We start from the raw sequence: 14,742 nt of genomic DNA on the forward strand, positions 1-14,742 counted from the left end.
AAGTGACATTTTTAGAGTATTATTTATTAGCCCTTTTCTAAGGCTACAGACAATTTCTTCAATCTCACAGAGGCTTTTCTTCATGCCATATGCTTTTTGTTAAAAATGTGACTTGGGCCTATTTTCAAAGATAACAGTGGTTAGTTTGGGTTATTTAATACCTCAGTTTCCACTGCTAGAGCCAAGCATCCTCCCTTCCCACCCCAAAACTAGCTTTGTATTAGCTCAGCCTTTACAGGAAGCAAAGGAGCACAACACCTAGACAGCGGTCCTTGAGAGCACGAGCTAGCATCAGCGTTAACATCCACATGGGCATGTTGGCCACAAACACAATTTATTCTACAGTTCCCAGCCCCACAGTTTGGATTATTTACAAAGCAAGCCATTGGCAAAAGAAATTTAGCTCCAATACTACAGCCCATTAAATGAAACATAATTCAATGATGTGTTACAACAGAATTATCTTTAAAACACAAAGATCCCTGTAGGAATGAAACAGTAACAATCTTTGATACTGCAATTATTTGAGACTTACTAAAATATATTTGTAGTTAGGTGAAGAGATGTAAAATGACTAGTTGGAACACAAATTTCCTGGGAAATAAAAGTAAAAAAAAAAAATAAAAAATAAATCAAACCTTCCATGTAGATGCCTTGTTTAATATGTCTGCAATGTGCAGGATAATATTCCTATTAATAAAGTGAAGGAGAGAAAAAAATCGTATTTTATAACCACAGCCAAATAACAAAGCAACAATTAAAGATTGTTATGAAGATTGCTACACAAAGCAGCTAACTGGCTGCTAAGAGGAATTTTGGTTGTATAATGCGCCTAAGGGCAAAATTCCAGCCCAACTAAATTGGGTGTTAAGTGAAAAACAACCACCTCCTCCAAGATGGCGATGGAGACAGGCTGACTGGCAGCAAGTTCCCTCACCCTGAAGGTAGCCAATATTCCGAGGCTGCCGCCCAGCGTGCTCCCGGCTCTGCCCCACATTGCACTCGCCCTTCCTTTCAGCTCACAAGCTGCCTTTGAGCCATTTGGGATCGTGCCATGCCCGAAACAAAGCACCGACTGCCATCTTGTCCCTTTTCCCTGGAGAAGGTCCCCACCACCTTCCTCCATGGCGTTCTCCTGCTATGGGAACAAGGGAAGCGAAAGGCCATAGCACCAGTCCTCCAAAGCCCAAAGGGTCGGAAGAGACAGAAAAAGAGTCAAAACATACCAGTTACTAAATATTATCTTTTTATTATGCACTTTTGCCGACAAATAAAAAATTTGGGAAATAGATAAAGGAAGAAATGGGCAGGGAGATTGAAGTAGTGCCAGATTTTCTGAGTGAAAAACATTTTTGGTCACACTTTCTCAAGGGAAAGCAGAAGTCTGTAATCAGGGGACTGATATAAACCCACAAGGAAATAAGCCTCAGTAGCAAAAGCAGTAATCCCAACAATATGTACAGGACAGGAGGATTTCCATACTGGGGCACAAATTAAAATAGTGGGCCAAACCTGCTGAGCATCCTCTGTACATTTACAGGAGTCTTGCATTGATGTAAAAGATGCAGGAGACGATGGAAGAAGTACTACAGATGCAAATTAAATTGTGGTTTTCTTCAGCTGACTGCAAGTGTACGTCACATGAGTAGGATTATAACAGCAGAATAGAATTTGTTCAGAAAGGACAGTAAAAAAAAAAAAAATTCATCTACATTTAAAGCCCAGGATATAATGACTTTCAATTTTCTGTCATCTGAAAAGAGAGAGATCTTGTCAAAGCAAGGCACAGGACAGATGACCAAACCAGGGAACTCGGGGGAGGCGGGGGGATGAGGCTTTCTTTCCAAATATCACAGCCTTTCAAAGCCAGATGATGTGACAGGCAGTGCAAAAAGAGGGTAGGGTAGGAAAACATAGGTGTGCTGCCCAACCTCTCGGTGTTGGTGAGGGGTTTACGGTAGGGCACAGGGACAACCAGCGGCAGGGAGGCACCCCACACTCCTGGAATTAATTCAGGCAAGGGGAGTAACCAAACCCCATTAGAAGATGGGCACTGCCCTCCAGTAAAGTCAACCTGAAGACTGACTGATCTTAGAGGAGTGAGCACAAACTCCAAACGCAGAGGGAGAAACAGGAATGTGTCAGGAGAAATGGGCAAAATTGCAAGTTCTTCGTAAACCCAGAACAGAGTAAGGAATTGTACAAAAGCAGAAGTGCAATCAGAGTTTACTAATGATTAAAGAAGCACAAGCATTTACAGGCAAAGCACAGAATGACAGAGACAGTGATATCAAATTAGCAGCTGATATACTTACTATTACTTTTTATAATACTGTAGGAAGGAGATTGTTTGCTTCTTCATGAAGCTCTTGATTTGCCTTTATTCATTTTTCCCCCCAACTAATTTATGTTGCTTAGTCTAGCAAAAAGGACCCATTATAAACATCACAATTATACTTCACAAAACTTGGAGAAAAATGGTCAAGCATTTCTCAGGTCCAACAGCAAGAGAACCAAAATAAACCCTGTACTGGGCTGAAACTGCTGTGAGAAAGATTTGCATTAGATTCTTCTAAATCTTTCCAATAATAGGAATATATGTAGCTTCTTATGATGTTTAAAAAGGTTGTCGACTCCCAAGGATTTTTTGTTTTGTTTTAAAAACCAGGTTAGACATCTGTGTGTTGGTGGTGCCTTTTGAAGCAGACAAGAACTATACAACTTCGTGAGATACCTTACACAGAAGGCAGGATATAAGACATCAGGAAAATATTGAAATTCCTCCAGAAACGTCCCATCTGGGGATAGCCTTCTATTTCTGTTTATCTACCACTTTTCCTGAACGTTACCCTTAACACAAAGATTTACCTCTGTTTGCAAGGCAGTCTAAATGCAATTTAACAAAGACAGTAAAATAAATAGCAGCATCTTAAAATAGAGTTTTTTCCAGTTATCTCATCAAGACAAACACTGATGGATACCTTAAAGATCCTTGCTTTCAGCTTCTGATGTTCTCAGCGCCCTTGGGACAGACTCTATACTCAGCATCTTACTAAGGAAAAAGTCATAGAACCAGAGAGGAAAGTAGCAGAAGATGCAGAGGAACATATAAGACCCTTTGCCAGGGGTGTACAAGCCGTGCGGTCTCTTGGCCAGCAAAGCGTGCAAGATAGCTCTCAGCACGGGGGAGAGGTTGGCATCACAGTACGTGGGTATGCGCAGGAGGTAGCTCTTCAGCCCCAGGAGGTAGTCCTCACCGTAGTCCTGCGTTGTGTCTGCTGGGAGGTTCTCCATCAGCTCCTTTTCTTGCCTATCCCACAGGTCAGCTGTGCCTTGTATACCTGCAGTGGCAACATCACAGCATAGCAAAGGGGTTTGGGTCTGAATTTGAAAAAAAAAAGTTATCTATAATTAATAGTCAATAAGTTGTTCTTCACCACCAGCCTGATTCACAGTTGTTCTAAACTGTCAGAGCCCAGTGCCCCACAGGATCCCTCCCCAGGAGGGGAGGCATTCAAGGGCGTGGGTTTTTATGAAAAAGAACCATTTTGCTTTCCATCAACATAAAATCGTCTCCAGCAAGTCACTAGGACTTTCTGAGTAGGCAGCAGTAGGACTTGATGTTGTCCTCAGGTGTGGTGTGACACCCACCCTGCTCTCAGGTGGGCACAGGGTGCAGCAGGAGATGAGTCTGTAACCCAGACGGGCTCTGCAGAAAATGCTCAGAGCAGAGGAGGGAGGATTTGGAACAGAAAGCAGCACAAGCACAGCAGAGGGAAGGAGTGGAGAAGAAATCTCAGGATTATACAGCATAATATTGACAGCAAGTAAGCACGATGACGGGTATCACTGCAGACACTTCAATGCAAGACTGAGCAGCTCAATAAAGAGAGCTCCGATATTGAGAAAGGTAGGACTGACAGTGAGTCCTGAAGCTCCCATGCAGGACAAGCAAGACATAACACTCAAATCAACCACAAAGCGATGCTCGATTATTTTTTTTTAACTTCAACAAAGCTAGAGCAGAGAGAAAGCACCAATTGCCTGAACACTGCCCTGCCTCAAAGCAAAGAGAACTCTCCCCTCTGCCCAAGCGAAAGGCAGAGGCAGTGTCCAGAACTGGAGGGAACGGCTCTCACAAAAAAACGTGGATCTTAATTTCCGTAACCGACATGAAGAATGGGAAAAAAGTCCGACTGCTGAGAATCATTCCGGGCTCTGAGCATGCTGGACTACAGGGAAGGAGGCGAGGCAGAACTACCCAAAATGTCAAATACCAACCTGTTCGGAAGCCTGATGGATGAACTGCAGCAACTTTAATTCCCCATTTGGAAAGCTCTTGCCTCATTACTCCAGAAAACATGGACAGAGCTGCTTTTGATGCACCATATGCAGCGTACCTTGGTAGTGGAATGCCTCCTGCAGGAGCAATATAAACATGATAAAGCTCGACGGTGGCTCTTTCCAGCCTTTATTTTCATGATTTAGAAGGAAGATTATAGCACAACCAAAATTATGCGGCTCTCAGTGAGGTTAAAGACAAGGCAGGGAGGGAATAATTTCTTTCTGGAGGTTAAAAAAAGTGAAAGTTGTAAATTAGCAGTCGCTTATAACAGTTATGCTCAGTAACAACTGATAAGACACCTTGTATGGCAGAAAAAATAAACTGTATGGCATTTAAGGGTAAAAACTGCTGAAAATTACAACTGTTGGTTTCAGAAACACAGATAATGTTTTAGTTCATATAAATAGTGAAGCAATAGCTTAATGCCACTTTTTTTGTCACTGTAACACGAATTTCAAGCTCCTACAATAAACCACAGTTACAACAGGGCAAGTAATCTCAATTCTAGCTTTATAAAGCCAACCTATCCTTCCAGTTCCTTCCAGCTAGTTTCAAAAAGACCAGAGACAACAGTGCAGGAGTGGGGAAAACTTCTGTGGACAAACCAAACCAGGAATCACATCCCCTGGGTGACAGGACTCTCCAAGAACCATCATGGAAGCAGATCTCCTGCCTATAGTTATATCCAATCTTCTCCAATCCCAGCAGCATTTGTTCAGATGGAAAAAGACAGAAAAGTCAGTATTTTACATGACTTTAAAATAAATCCATATGTTTACAAAACAAAAGCTTCCAGAAAATAATATCTTCCAAATACAGATATTTCCTCTGTTCCAAAAACTGGCAGTCACTTCTTCAGCTTTAGAGAAGTCCAAAGACACTTTCATTTGAGCATCTTCCCCTTCTTCAGCTCCCACCACCACTTTCTCCACAAGGGAATTTTCAGGTAAGCCACTGGTGCCATTTATGACCAAGGTATCACGGCAGCTTCTTACACAGAGTCACTCTTTTGAAGAAGTCAGGGCAATTAGCTGTTAATTACTCTTCTGTATGCATCTGAATAAGTTTGAGCTCTAATTGGTTTGAACCAATTGAATCATACACTACTTCCCTCTGAGGTCAGGCTAACCTCCAGTCCAGTTAAATTAGCTCTCCACAGACAGGAATAGATTTGGCACAGTGAGACGTCGCTAACTTTTCTGCTAATGTTTAAAGGACGCTCATACGCTGCGTTAAGAGGAAGCTATTTACCCAAACCAGCCCACATGCAAGAACATCTCTCTGAATAGCTATAGTTTAAGCAGGGTCATTATCAGCTCCTGTAAGGGCAAGTGACTCAGCACAGGGAAGTTCTCCATTTATCCCTGCAAGGCAGCTCAGGGATTCATGCCAAGAATTAAGACATATGCCCCAAAACACCGAAAGTGCAAGCTTCACTTGGGTGCTCACAGAAAACAGAGGTCTGTCCTCTGTGCTTGCAAGGGCTGGTGGGCAGAGCAGCACCAGAAAAGTCCTTCTGATAATTCAGCCATGATTTCTTCAAGTGTCAGCAACAAACCATACACGCAGGCATGCGGATACAAAACATACTTGGGATTAAAAAAAGAAAGCAGAAGACAGCAGTGTCAAAGCCAGGCTGAGGCCACATCCTCAACACAAGCCACAAACGCAAGGTAACGCTTGCACAGACCGCCTCGGCAATACAGCAGGATTCGAGTGGGCACCAACTGCGCAGAAATAAGGGTCCAAGAAGACAAGGCAAAGGAAGATTTGAGAAGCAGGTGATACGGTAAATCCTTAAGAGGTCTTAAACCAAAATACTTTCCAGCATCATGGCATCCTGCTTCTAGCAGGTCTCATTTTCAAAGCAGAATTCTTGGTCCTCAGCTGTTGGCTACCAGATACTGTATTATTTCTGTTCCTACATTTTAACATCTCAGCTGTCCTCCTAGAATAGAAGGTCATGTTATAAAAGGTGTATATATAGTAGGCACAGGATCCAATTTATGGGACAAAATTGGAGAGCATATTATATGCTGTAAATAATTTTTTTAAAGTTATTTTATTAATGAAAAAGTACCATTTTGCTAATATGTTAGACTAAAGTATTTTTAAGAAAATAAAATATTTTTAAAGAAATATAAACACACTCTCTTCAGGACCCAGGTTATTAGCAGACCACACTCTAGGTCTGTGCACTCTGGAAAGAGCCATAGGATGCAGCAAAAATATAAAACTGCCTTCTGCTCTTGAAGAATTCAATGTGTCTCTTCAGCTGGTGTTTTATCATTGTGCTTTCTCACTCTAACTATAGTGCTCGAGCCCTACAAGGGCGCAGAGGTGGAGCTGCCCAACTGAAATATCTAATATTTATTATAGACTGTTACAAATAGCAAATGTCATGAACATACCCAAAACATATTTATGCTTCGATTTTAACTCAAAGTCTTAAAAAAAAGCGCCCAAAACTTTAGCTGTAACTAGTCCAAATGGAAGAAAACCTGTTTCTGTGTAAGACAGACAGCTTTGAGGCATCTCCATGATGTGGTTCAATGACACACAAACTGAGGTGGTCACAGACTTCTGCTGGAAAGTCTGTGATTTACCACTCATCTTTCTGGAAGCTCACAAAGCTATCACTCATAGCATCTATAACACAAGATCCAAATTTTACTGTCTTTTCTATAACAGCATATTTTTAGCTGTATTAAACTCTTCTGCTTCAAGGGCTAGTTTCTGGGAATAGTTTCCCAAGCAAAAGAAAAACCTGTGCTTATTACCCAGATAGCAGTACCCTAGACTGAATGGGGACCTAGACAAGCAAGACTGACTAACACCTTCCTCAGCACTTTTGCCAAGGAAGTTAGTCGTTTTTCTTGTGGCACCAAAAATTTATTTGGTGCTTTAGTTCAGCTCACCTGCCATGCTGGACATGTTAACCAGCCTCCCCTGGGATTTCCGAAGTAATGGCAAGAAAGTCTTGGACACCTCTACAGCCCCAAAGAAATTCACCTCCATGCATTGCCTGTACGCGCTCATGGGGAGCAGCTCGCCATCAGCAGGGAAGCCCAGGATGCCCGCATTGTTCACGACTCCCCAGAGCCCTGGGGAAAAAGAAAAAGCACAGGGCTGCTATACAGCAGGAAATCAACTCTGTAAAGATTAAACTGATGAGCTGGATGGTGCCTTGAGATTATCTGCAGACACAGGTACACAGTATCCCCTCCTTGAACAGTCATCACCATTTTTCATATGTCCCAGAAAGCAGGATTCATCAATATAAATACCCTGACTGCCCGGACTGCAGCATGGAAGTGACCTACACACATAAGCCCTGATGCAGCCAACAAGTAAGAGATGCACCTTGTAAGCAGGTATGTTAGTCCACCCATTATCATGGCAAAAAAGCCATACCTGTATTTTGCACCTTCTCGGAGACTTTTAGATAGGCTTCCTTGACTTGAGTGGCATTGGTTATATCCAGCTGCAGGAGAGAGAGTCTCTGAGAACAGGTGCGTCGCAGTTCCTCAGCGCCAGGTCCATCCTCGTTCAAAACCCCAGCAAACACAATAAAACCTAAGTTATCCAGGTATTTAGCTAGTGCATGTCCAATCCCAGTGTCGCTTCCTGAAAGCATAAAAAAGACACCTAAAAAGTGTGGCTGTCCTAAACCATCATCTAAAGAGGAGGTAAAAAAAAACAGGTACTCACTGGAAATACATGCAAATGTAACCAAAAAGTCACTGAAATACATATGACAGTAGGAAGAAAGGTTCAGATCTGCAGGTTTGAGGATCTGGACCTTCGCACCTTCCACAAAGACTGATAGACCATGTCCTCTTTGCTGAGAGCTGATGGCATCAGCTCATGCTCTACCACTGACAGATTCTAAGACTTACTTCATACATACAGAGGAAATAAAACCTCATATTGGGGTTATACAAATATTCAGACTGAAACCAGATAACAAAAGTATCTATGAAAAAAAAACAAACCAAGAAAAACCACAAAAATATTTCAATTTGAAATCTCAGATGGACAAAGCAATTATAGGGCATTGGAATTTGAATAAATTGTTGGGTTCTATTTCTTAATTCAAAGCAATAACATTATTTTATTCGAACATCTACCAGCCAGATCCTTCTGATAAATACATTTTTGTCACAGGCTCTCACCAATCCAAAGCTTATCAACTGTTTCTTTACCTGCAAAGGAGTTCAGTGCTTTCAAACCCTAAGAAAGATTCAGAATGGCATTTTTAGGTGAAGCCAAATAGCACTAGCTATTTAATTCATACAAACTTGAATCAGAATTTCTCTTATCCTCTCAGCTTATTCCCAAACTTTGTCCATATAAAGCAAAGCAATGAACTACTAACTGCAGGAAGCACCATTAAAGCAAACACACAACAACGATCTTTGCAATCATGATTGTGCAATTTCTCCACCAGGTAACAATGATGAATACTTAACAAATAATTCAATTGATTCACAAGTCTCTCCCTTTGATACAGTATTTTGCTGCCACTATCTTAAGATAATTTTAAGTGTTTACTTTCCCAGTGTCTTTTTTTTTTTTTTAATTCCAATTTCCATTCTTCCCATCTACAGAGAAACATCTTCACAAGGGAGGAAACATCTCACCCATCTGCCCACCAAGACTCCCAATGAAGCGACACAGGGCTCTGCTAGAGACAGGGAAGAAGTTTATAGGGAGTGTGCTGCAGGAGTTTTGCAAAGGACAGTATCAGGAGGAAAATGAGGAGTTTAAGAAATTAAGGCAGTTTTTACACTGTAAAGCAGAGGTACATCAGCACGTCCCACAATATTGCACCACAACCACCACTGTAACTGCAGCAAAGAAAGCTCCTGGTTGTGCACTGAGATCCATGGAGCTATCCCAGGACTTTGCTGTCTCCTGCAACAGCTATTTATTATGTAAATGCTCAGCTTCCAAACCCACCTGCAGGGCTGGAAACCTGAATGCAGGGCAAAGGGCTGCCAGTTTTTTTATTATTTCATTATTTGTGAAAGAGCTGCAATACTCCCTACTTAACCCTACCAGAAACTTAAAAGGGTTAATCTGTGATTTTGGCACACCAAGGTGGATATTATCACAGTTATTCACAGGCTTGCTCCTGCACTCAAAATTCATAGTCAATAGACTTTGACTACCAAAGAGACTCATCTTATTCATGCTAGATCTTCATTTCTAGGTTCTGTCTTTTAACTGGGGCTTTAGTCCTGAAAGGTGAAAAAAAAATTAATTCCAGGTTTCTTGAGAGAAACACGTACGAAATGCCTGGATCAATCACTGCAAGATGTTGAAAAGAATTACTCATGCGCTACTTAATCCTTTTTTTTTAAAAAAAAAATGCATTTTGGCATTTTTGAAGTCTGCAGTTTGTTGAAGATGCACCAGAGCACCACATATATCACACTTAGCTTCTCACAGCCCTGACCTGAGAAAGAAGAGAAGAACAAACCTGCATTCTTGGAATTCCCTAAAGAGACATGAAGAGGCCTGCAAATATCCCAAAGACATGACAGATATCTGGGTTTGGGGGTGGGGTGTCTCCTCCTTTTTCTTTTAGTGAAAAACCCTGGTTTTGGATCAAGTCCTTCCCCTTTTGTCCTTCCCAGTAAGTACACAGCCACAGAGCTACATACTAAAGTTTTACAACGCAGCTTTAACTTAGGAAAGGGCAGAATGCTCAACAACTAGCGACGGGTGTAGCAAGCCCAAGAAGGAAATAAGAAGCAGTGTTTATCTGTGCCTGCTGCTGGGTTTGTCCCCAGCTTTTAACAAAACCAGTCTGATTTCAATTTCAGACCTGTTATTGAAGTCTAGAGAAACTTTACCCTTCAACTTATAAAATTCAAAGAGTAGTAGGTCTCTATAGGGAAGAAATAGAGAGTTATACACACATACCTTGCTTCTATGTCAAAACCAGCAATTTGTGAATGATTAGATTTGTTATAAGAAAGGCTGTCACTACTAACTGTAACTGAATTGTTACTGAGAATTTATCATCGACTCACTGAGCATCAGAAATGCCATCACACATCAGGAACAGACAGACCAAGTTAACTGGAGACATTCATCCCACTGCACACAGAATAACCAAGGCAAGAATTTTACAATTCCTGCTACTTCGGATCATTGTGGTAATTTAATTTTTAGGGAAGCTGGCTATTGGGTCTACCAAACTACACTAAAGTGTTCACATGCCCAGGAGCTTCTATTTAAAGACACCGAAGCACTCTCTCTCAGCAAGAGGATCAATAGAAATGGCTCACCAATGACTTCCAGACTGCTCACATGCCCACAGTTATTCACATGAAAAAGCTTTTTGACAGCTGGGCAGTTTTCCCTTATTGTGGTAGTCCGGTGAACTGCCTGCTTACCTAAACAACATCCAGCAGCCCCACTGCAAGGGACATCCAAAGAGGACCAGAACAGTATGTGACAAAACCCAGGAAAGAAGGACAGAGACAACCCCATCCTCTGGCCAAAGGCAGCCATCTCATGAGTGATATGTGGCAGCTGCCCAGAGCACAGCAGCATTCCTCAACCTCGCAGGGCCGAAACACAGGAAAAAGAAGAAAATAAACCCCATTTCCCCTGAAATGCCTGCCCCAGGTTTTGTCTAAATCGGAGAAAATGACACCAAAATTGATTTAAAGGCACCTTGCACCTGCACACAGACACAGATGCTACAGTTACCCCCTAGGTAAAGGGAAGAGTACTACAATCAGAGCAATTTAACAAAGAAATGTGACAACCAAAACTTTCATATCAGCTGATGGAGGGTTTGATTGATTGCATATCAGTCTGGATTCAAATAAAAACCAAGAGTCTCCTCAGATGCATCAGCTGTCAGAGGTGTCCAAACTTGCATTTCTTCAGGGCAGTTGCAGCAGAGGTACAAGGAAAGCACATTCACTTGCTGGAATACACCCAAATGTTCTTCACTCCCCTATACTGCTCTAATTCAAATCCTCTAGAGCAGGTAAGCTCTGAGAGTACTTTTTCCTGAAAAACTGCAGTCTTAAAAAAAGCAAGAAGATGCCCAAGTGCAAGAGGAACCCCTGTGTCTGCAGGGTGGAAAAGGAGTGCTCCCTATTCCCCCTGCCTGAAACCCATCTTCATCTGATACACCTGCAGGGAGAAACCCAGCTGGCAGGTAAACTGCAGGGGAGAACTTGCTGCTCATCTTGTCCTCTCTCAACTTTTGTATTTAACCCCCATATGAATGCTTGCAAGGCAAATCTAAATTATTTTCAGGTGCCCCTATAAAACAAAATGAAATTCTGCGAGAAATAGCTATATAAACCAAAGCAACTCAATTCAGCTTTCCAGAGGAGGGAAATAGAAAAATAAAATAAAAAAGAGCAAGTTAATAGTGCAAGCAGCAGTTGGCAGGCACTCAGGTTTAAAGGTTTGATTAACACAAATAAACAACATTTAAAGTTTTAGAAGAAACAGGAGAAAAGCCATAAAACTACAAAAATGCCATCCTTGCAAACTAAAAGTAGGTTTTGAGTAGATCAGAGTGTTAATAGAGACTGAATTCATTAGCTCCGAACTTTCACTGCTATTGAAGGAAATTACTCACTCCCAAATGATTTCATGCATCGCTTCAAAGAGATGGCACCAAACCAGTGTCTTGAAATATATGCATGATATACACAGTGTGCACTGCGTAAATGTGCACACCAAAAGATAACCATACATCCGTAACCAGTGCAATAAATTCAAGTAAACAAAAGTAATGTATGAATGTAGTGTTCTGAGGGCTTCCAGAAATTAATGTCTCTCCTAAAAAATTAGACCATTGTAAGTATTCTTATGCTTTTTGCACCAGTTAATTTCACAAGTATGTCTAAAAAGCTACTTGTAAAGATTCAATGAGACACTAAAAAATAATAGCATCTATTAAGATGCTTTTCTACTTAATTTCAGAACACTTATTTACCTGGAAAAAACATCTCTGGCAAAGCAAACAAAATCAGCAAAAGAAAAAATATAAAAGGAAACCTTACGAGCATGCATTTCATAGATACCTAACCTGAGGACACAAAGTTTTCCAGCCCATTTGTGAGAAAAACCAGTTTCTGCTTCCCGGAGCACATCTGCGGCACCTTACCTGTGATGAGCACAGCTTTGTCGCCCACGGGCAGCAGCACCCTGCCGCCCAGGTACACGGAGGAGACGAGGCACACAGCGCAGAACACCACCAGCCCCCCGCCAGCGCCCAGCATGGCCACGCACAGCAGCCCCAGCAAGGCGGGCAGGAGGCTCCAGAGCAGCACGTTTCCTTTCTCCACCAGGCTCCTCTTGGTCGTGCGGAGCACAGTCACCCCAAAAAGCAGGGTGACACCCACGCAGAGCCATCCAAGGGGGCTGCCGGCAAGAGCATCCATCAGCAGGGGCAAGAAGCAGGCACGCACACCCCACCACTGGCTGGGTAAAAGCAGGTGTTGCTAACTGCAGCATGTGTTATATAGGAGCAGGGGGTGGGGCAGAGAAAGGGGACTCTGTTTAAAGGTTTGACATAATCTCACTTACCCTTGACATCAGCAAGAAGCAGAAGCCTTCCTTTTCTTACCTTTTATTCCTTCTGCCTGACAGCTCCACCTTCTGAACAATATGCTGGCTGGATAATGATTGGGAATGGACATGATGTAGCAAGCACTGGCTTCAGGAAAAAATTAACTGCTATATGTTTAAAGTACATTTTCCTAGACACTGAAAAAAGAACAGTTTCCTTCATGGGAAATGGGTGGAATTTCTTGCCTAAAAACTTAAGGTATAGTTTCAGTGGAACTGATTTTTGATGGGCAGTGACAAGAATGAGTCAGGACAGGGGTATTTACTCTCTGTAGCGCAAACTGTGTGGTTAGCTGGGCTTTACCACACATGGGCCACTCTCCTCTTTCAACAAAAAGCCCAAAATGACCTTCCCTGCTTTAGTGCACAGCTTTGGCTATTTACCTACTCCACATTCCGTGAATACCTATGGTTAACTGACATTCAAGGGGGGCTGGGAGGCTGGAAGGGGTGATTGCTGGTGTGCCATTAAGGGCACTTTCGTAAGTGAACACATTTAACACACCTCAGGTTGAGTCTTCAGCTGACCTGCAGTGTCGACACCCACCCTAGTTTTGACAGGAATCACTCGTTCAACACCCACAGCAAGTTGGGGAAAAAACCATAATCAAATAAATGTATTTGAGAGATTTAACACCTGCTGTGGTGTACTCCGAAAGTTATTTAAACAATAAGAAAATCTTAAAATCCATCCCGCTAAAAGGATTGAAATACAACTTAGGCATATTTAACCCTGTTTAAAAATCCCTGCTAATTGGTTTGAGAGACAAGCCTAAGTTATCACACAGCCATCTAGCATGATGTGGCTGGTTTGCCGAAAGAAAATGTAGTGCTGACCTATTTTATTTTAGACAGACATGGGAAGATCGAAGTGCAGCGTGCAAACCTAACATGAGACACTAGCACATTTCCATTCCATTATTCCTTCGGGGGGTTTATGGGATGACAAATCTGTTGAATATAAGTTTTTGCAGCCAGTGAAAATGTTTACATACCTCTATAGGTAGTTTACATTAGAGATGAGGTCACTTTCTTAAAAGAACACTACCCTCGAGGTCTGCTCGTCATTCGTTACTATTGTGAACACTCATTCATTCATTCATTCTCCCACTAGTGCACAAAGTGTAAACTATTTTCACTTCTCTTTGCCGTTTGCTGCTTCTGCTTTTAGTAGCACCCTGATCTCAAGATCAATTATACCTTGCCATCCATTAAGGCATCTTCTTAAAGGTCTCCTTGGAGAATTTTACTTTCCCTCCCTAATTGGTCTTTATTACATGATTTAGATGATCATAAATGTACTGGCATTTAAAGTATCCTCTCTTGCACTTGAGGATATAGTGAGCTGGAGTTTTTGCACAGTGGGATGAGGGGCAGAAGTGACCACCTCCAGCCTGATGTCCACCCTGGCTCCCCTCAGCCTGTGGGGAAGGGACAGAGTGGCCCACCCATGGTGGCCACCATGCCTAGTCCCTGCAGAGCAATCTCCATTTGGGTCTTCCCCTCTCCTCCATGCTCCGCTGCTACGTCCCCCACTCAAATGTGTATGTGCACATGCATACCCTCTCTCTTACACACTGAATCGGAGGGTGGGGGGGATATATGGACTGCTGGGGATGCCATAGGCATGCATTGTGCACACACCTGCTGCTGTGTGCTGACACAATACCCGTCTGCACCCACAACACTCCAGAACAACTGTGGGAAGGGCTGGTGGGGATTGATCTCTGAATTAATGTTGAATTTATATTTTTAATATTAAATATAACCACTGAAGGCTTCTT

At 42.3% G+C, this 14,742-nt stretch overlaps 1 protein-coding gene across 1 annotated transcript; it reads right to left on the reverse strand.

The window, feature by feature from the left end:
- Positions 1 to 1,285: 1,285 nt before the first annotated feature.
- On the reverse strand, positions 1,286 to 13,169 carry HSD17B2 (hydroxysteroid 17-beta dehydrogenase 2). Its single transcript, XM_010308063.2, has 5 exons — positions 12,495 to 13,169; positions 7,760 to 7,972; positions 7,264 to 7,449; positions 4,282 to 4,419; positions 1,286 to 3,341 (listed from the first exon to the last, which is right to left on the reverse strand). Exons 1-5 carry the CDS (start codon positions 12,769 to 12,771, stop codon positions 2,983 to 2,985), a joined length of 1,173 nt encoding a protein of 390 aa, XP_010306365.1. The 5' UTR covers positions 12,772 to 13,169; the 3' UTR covers positions 1,286 to 2,982.
- Between the last annotated feature and the right edge of the window lie 1,573 nt (positions 13,170 to 14,742).

Source organism: Balearica regulorum, chromosome 13 (assembly GCF_011004875.1).
Source record: "Balearica regulorum gibbericeps isolate bBalReg1 chromosome 13, bBalReg1.pri, whole genome shotgun sequence".
In the NCBI taxonomy this organism is placed as follows: Eukaryota; Metazoa; Chordata; class Aves; order Gruiformes; family Gruidae; genus Balearica; species Balearica regulorum.

Bases quoted from the DNA above. Each gene is read 5' to 3' on its own strand.
- HSD17B2 (XM_010308063.2), bottom strand. From the start codon at position 12,771: ATGGATGCTCTTGCCGGCAGCCCCCTTGGATGGCTCTGCGTGGGTGTC. The intron at 7,973-12,494 runs GTAAGGTGCCGC...TTATGCTTTCAG, and splicing joins CAAAGCTGTGCTCATCACAG to GAAGCGACACTGGGATTGGA. The intron at 3,342-4,281 runs GTTGGTATTTGA...TTGCCACTGCAG, and splicing joins TCCATCAGGCTTCCGAACAG to GTATACAAGGCACAGCTGAC.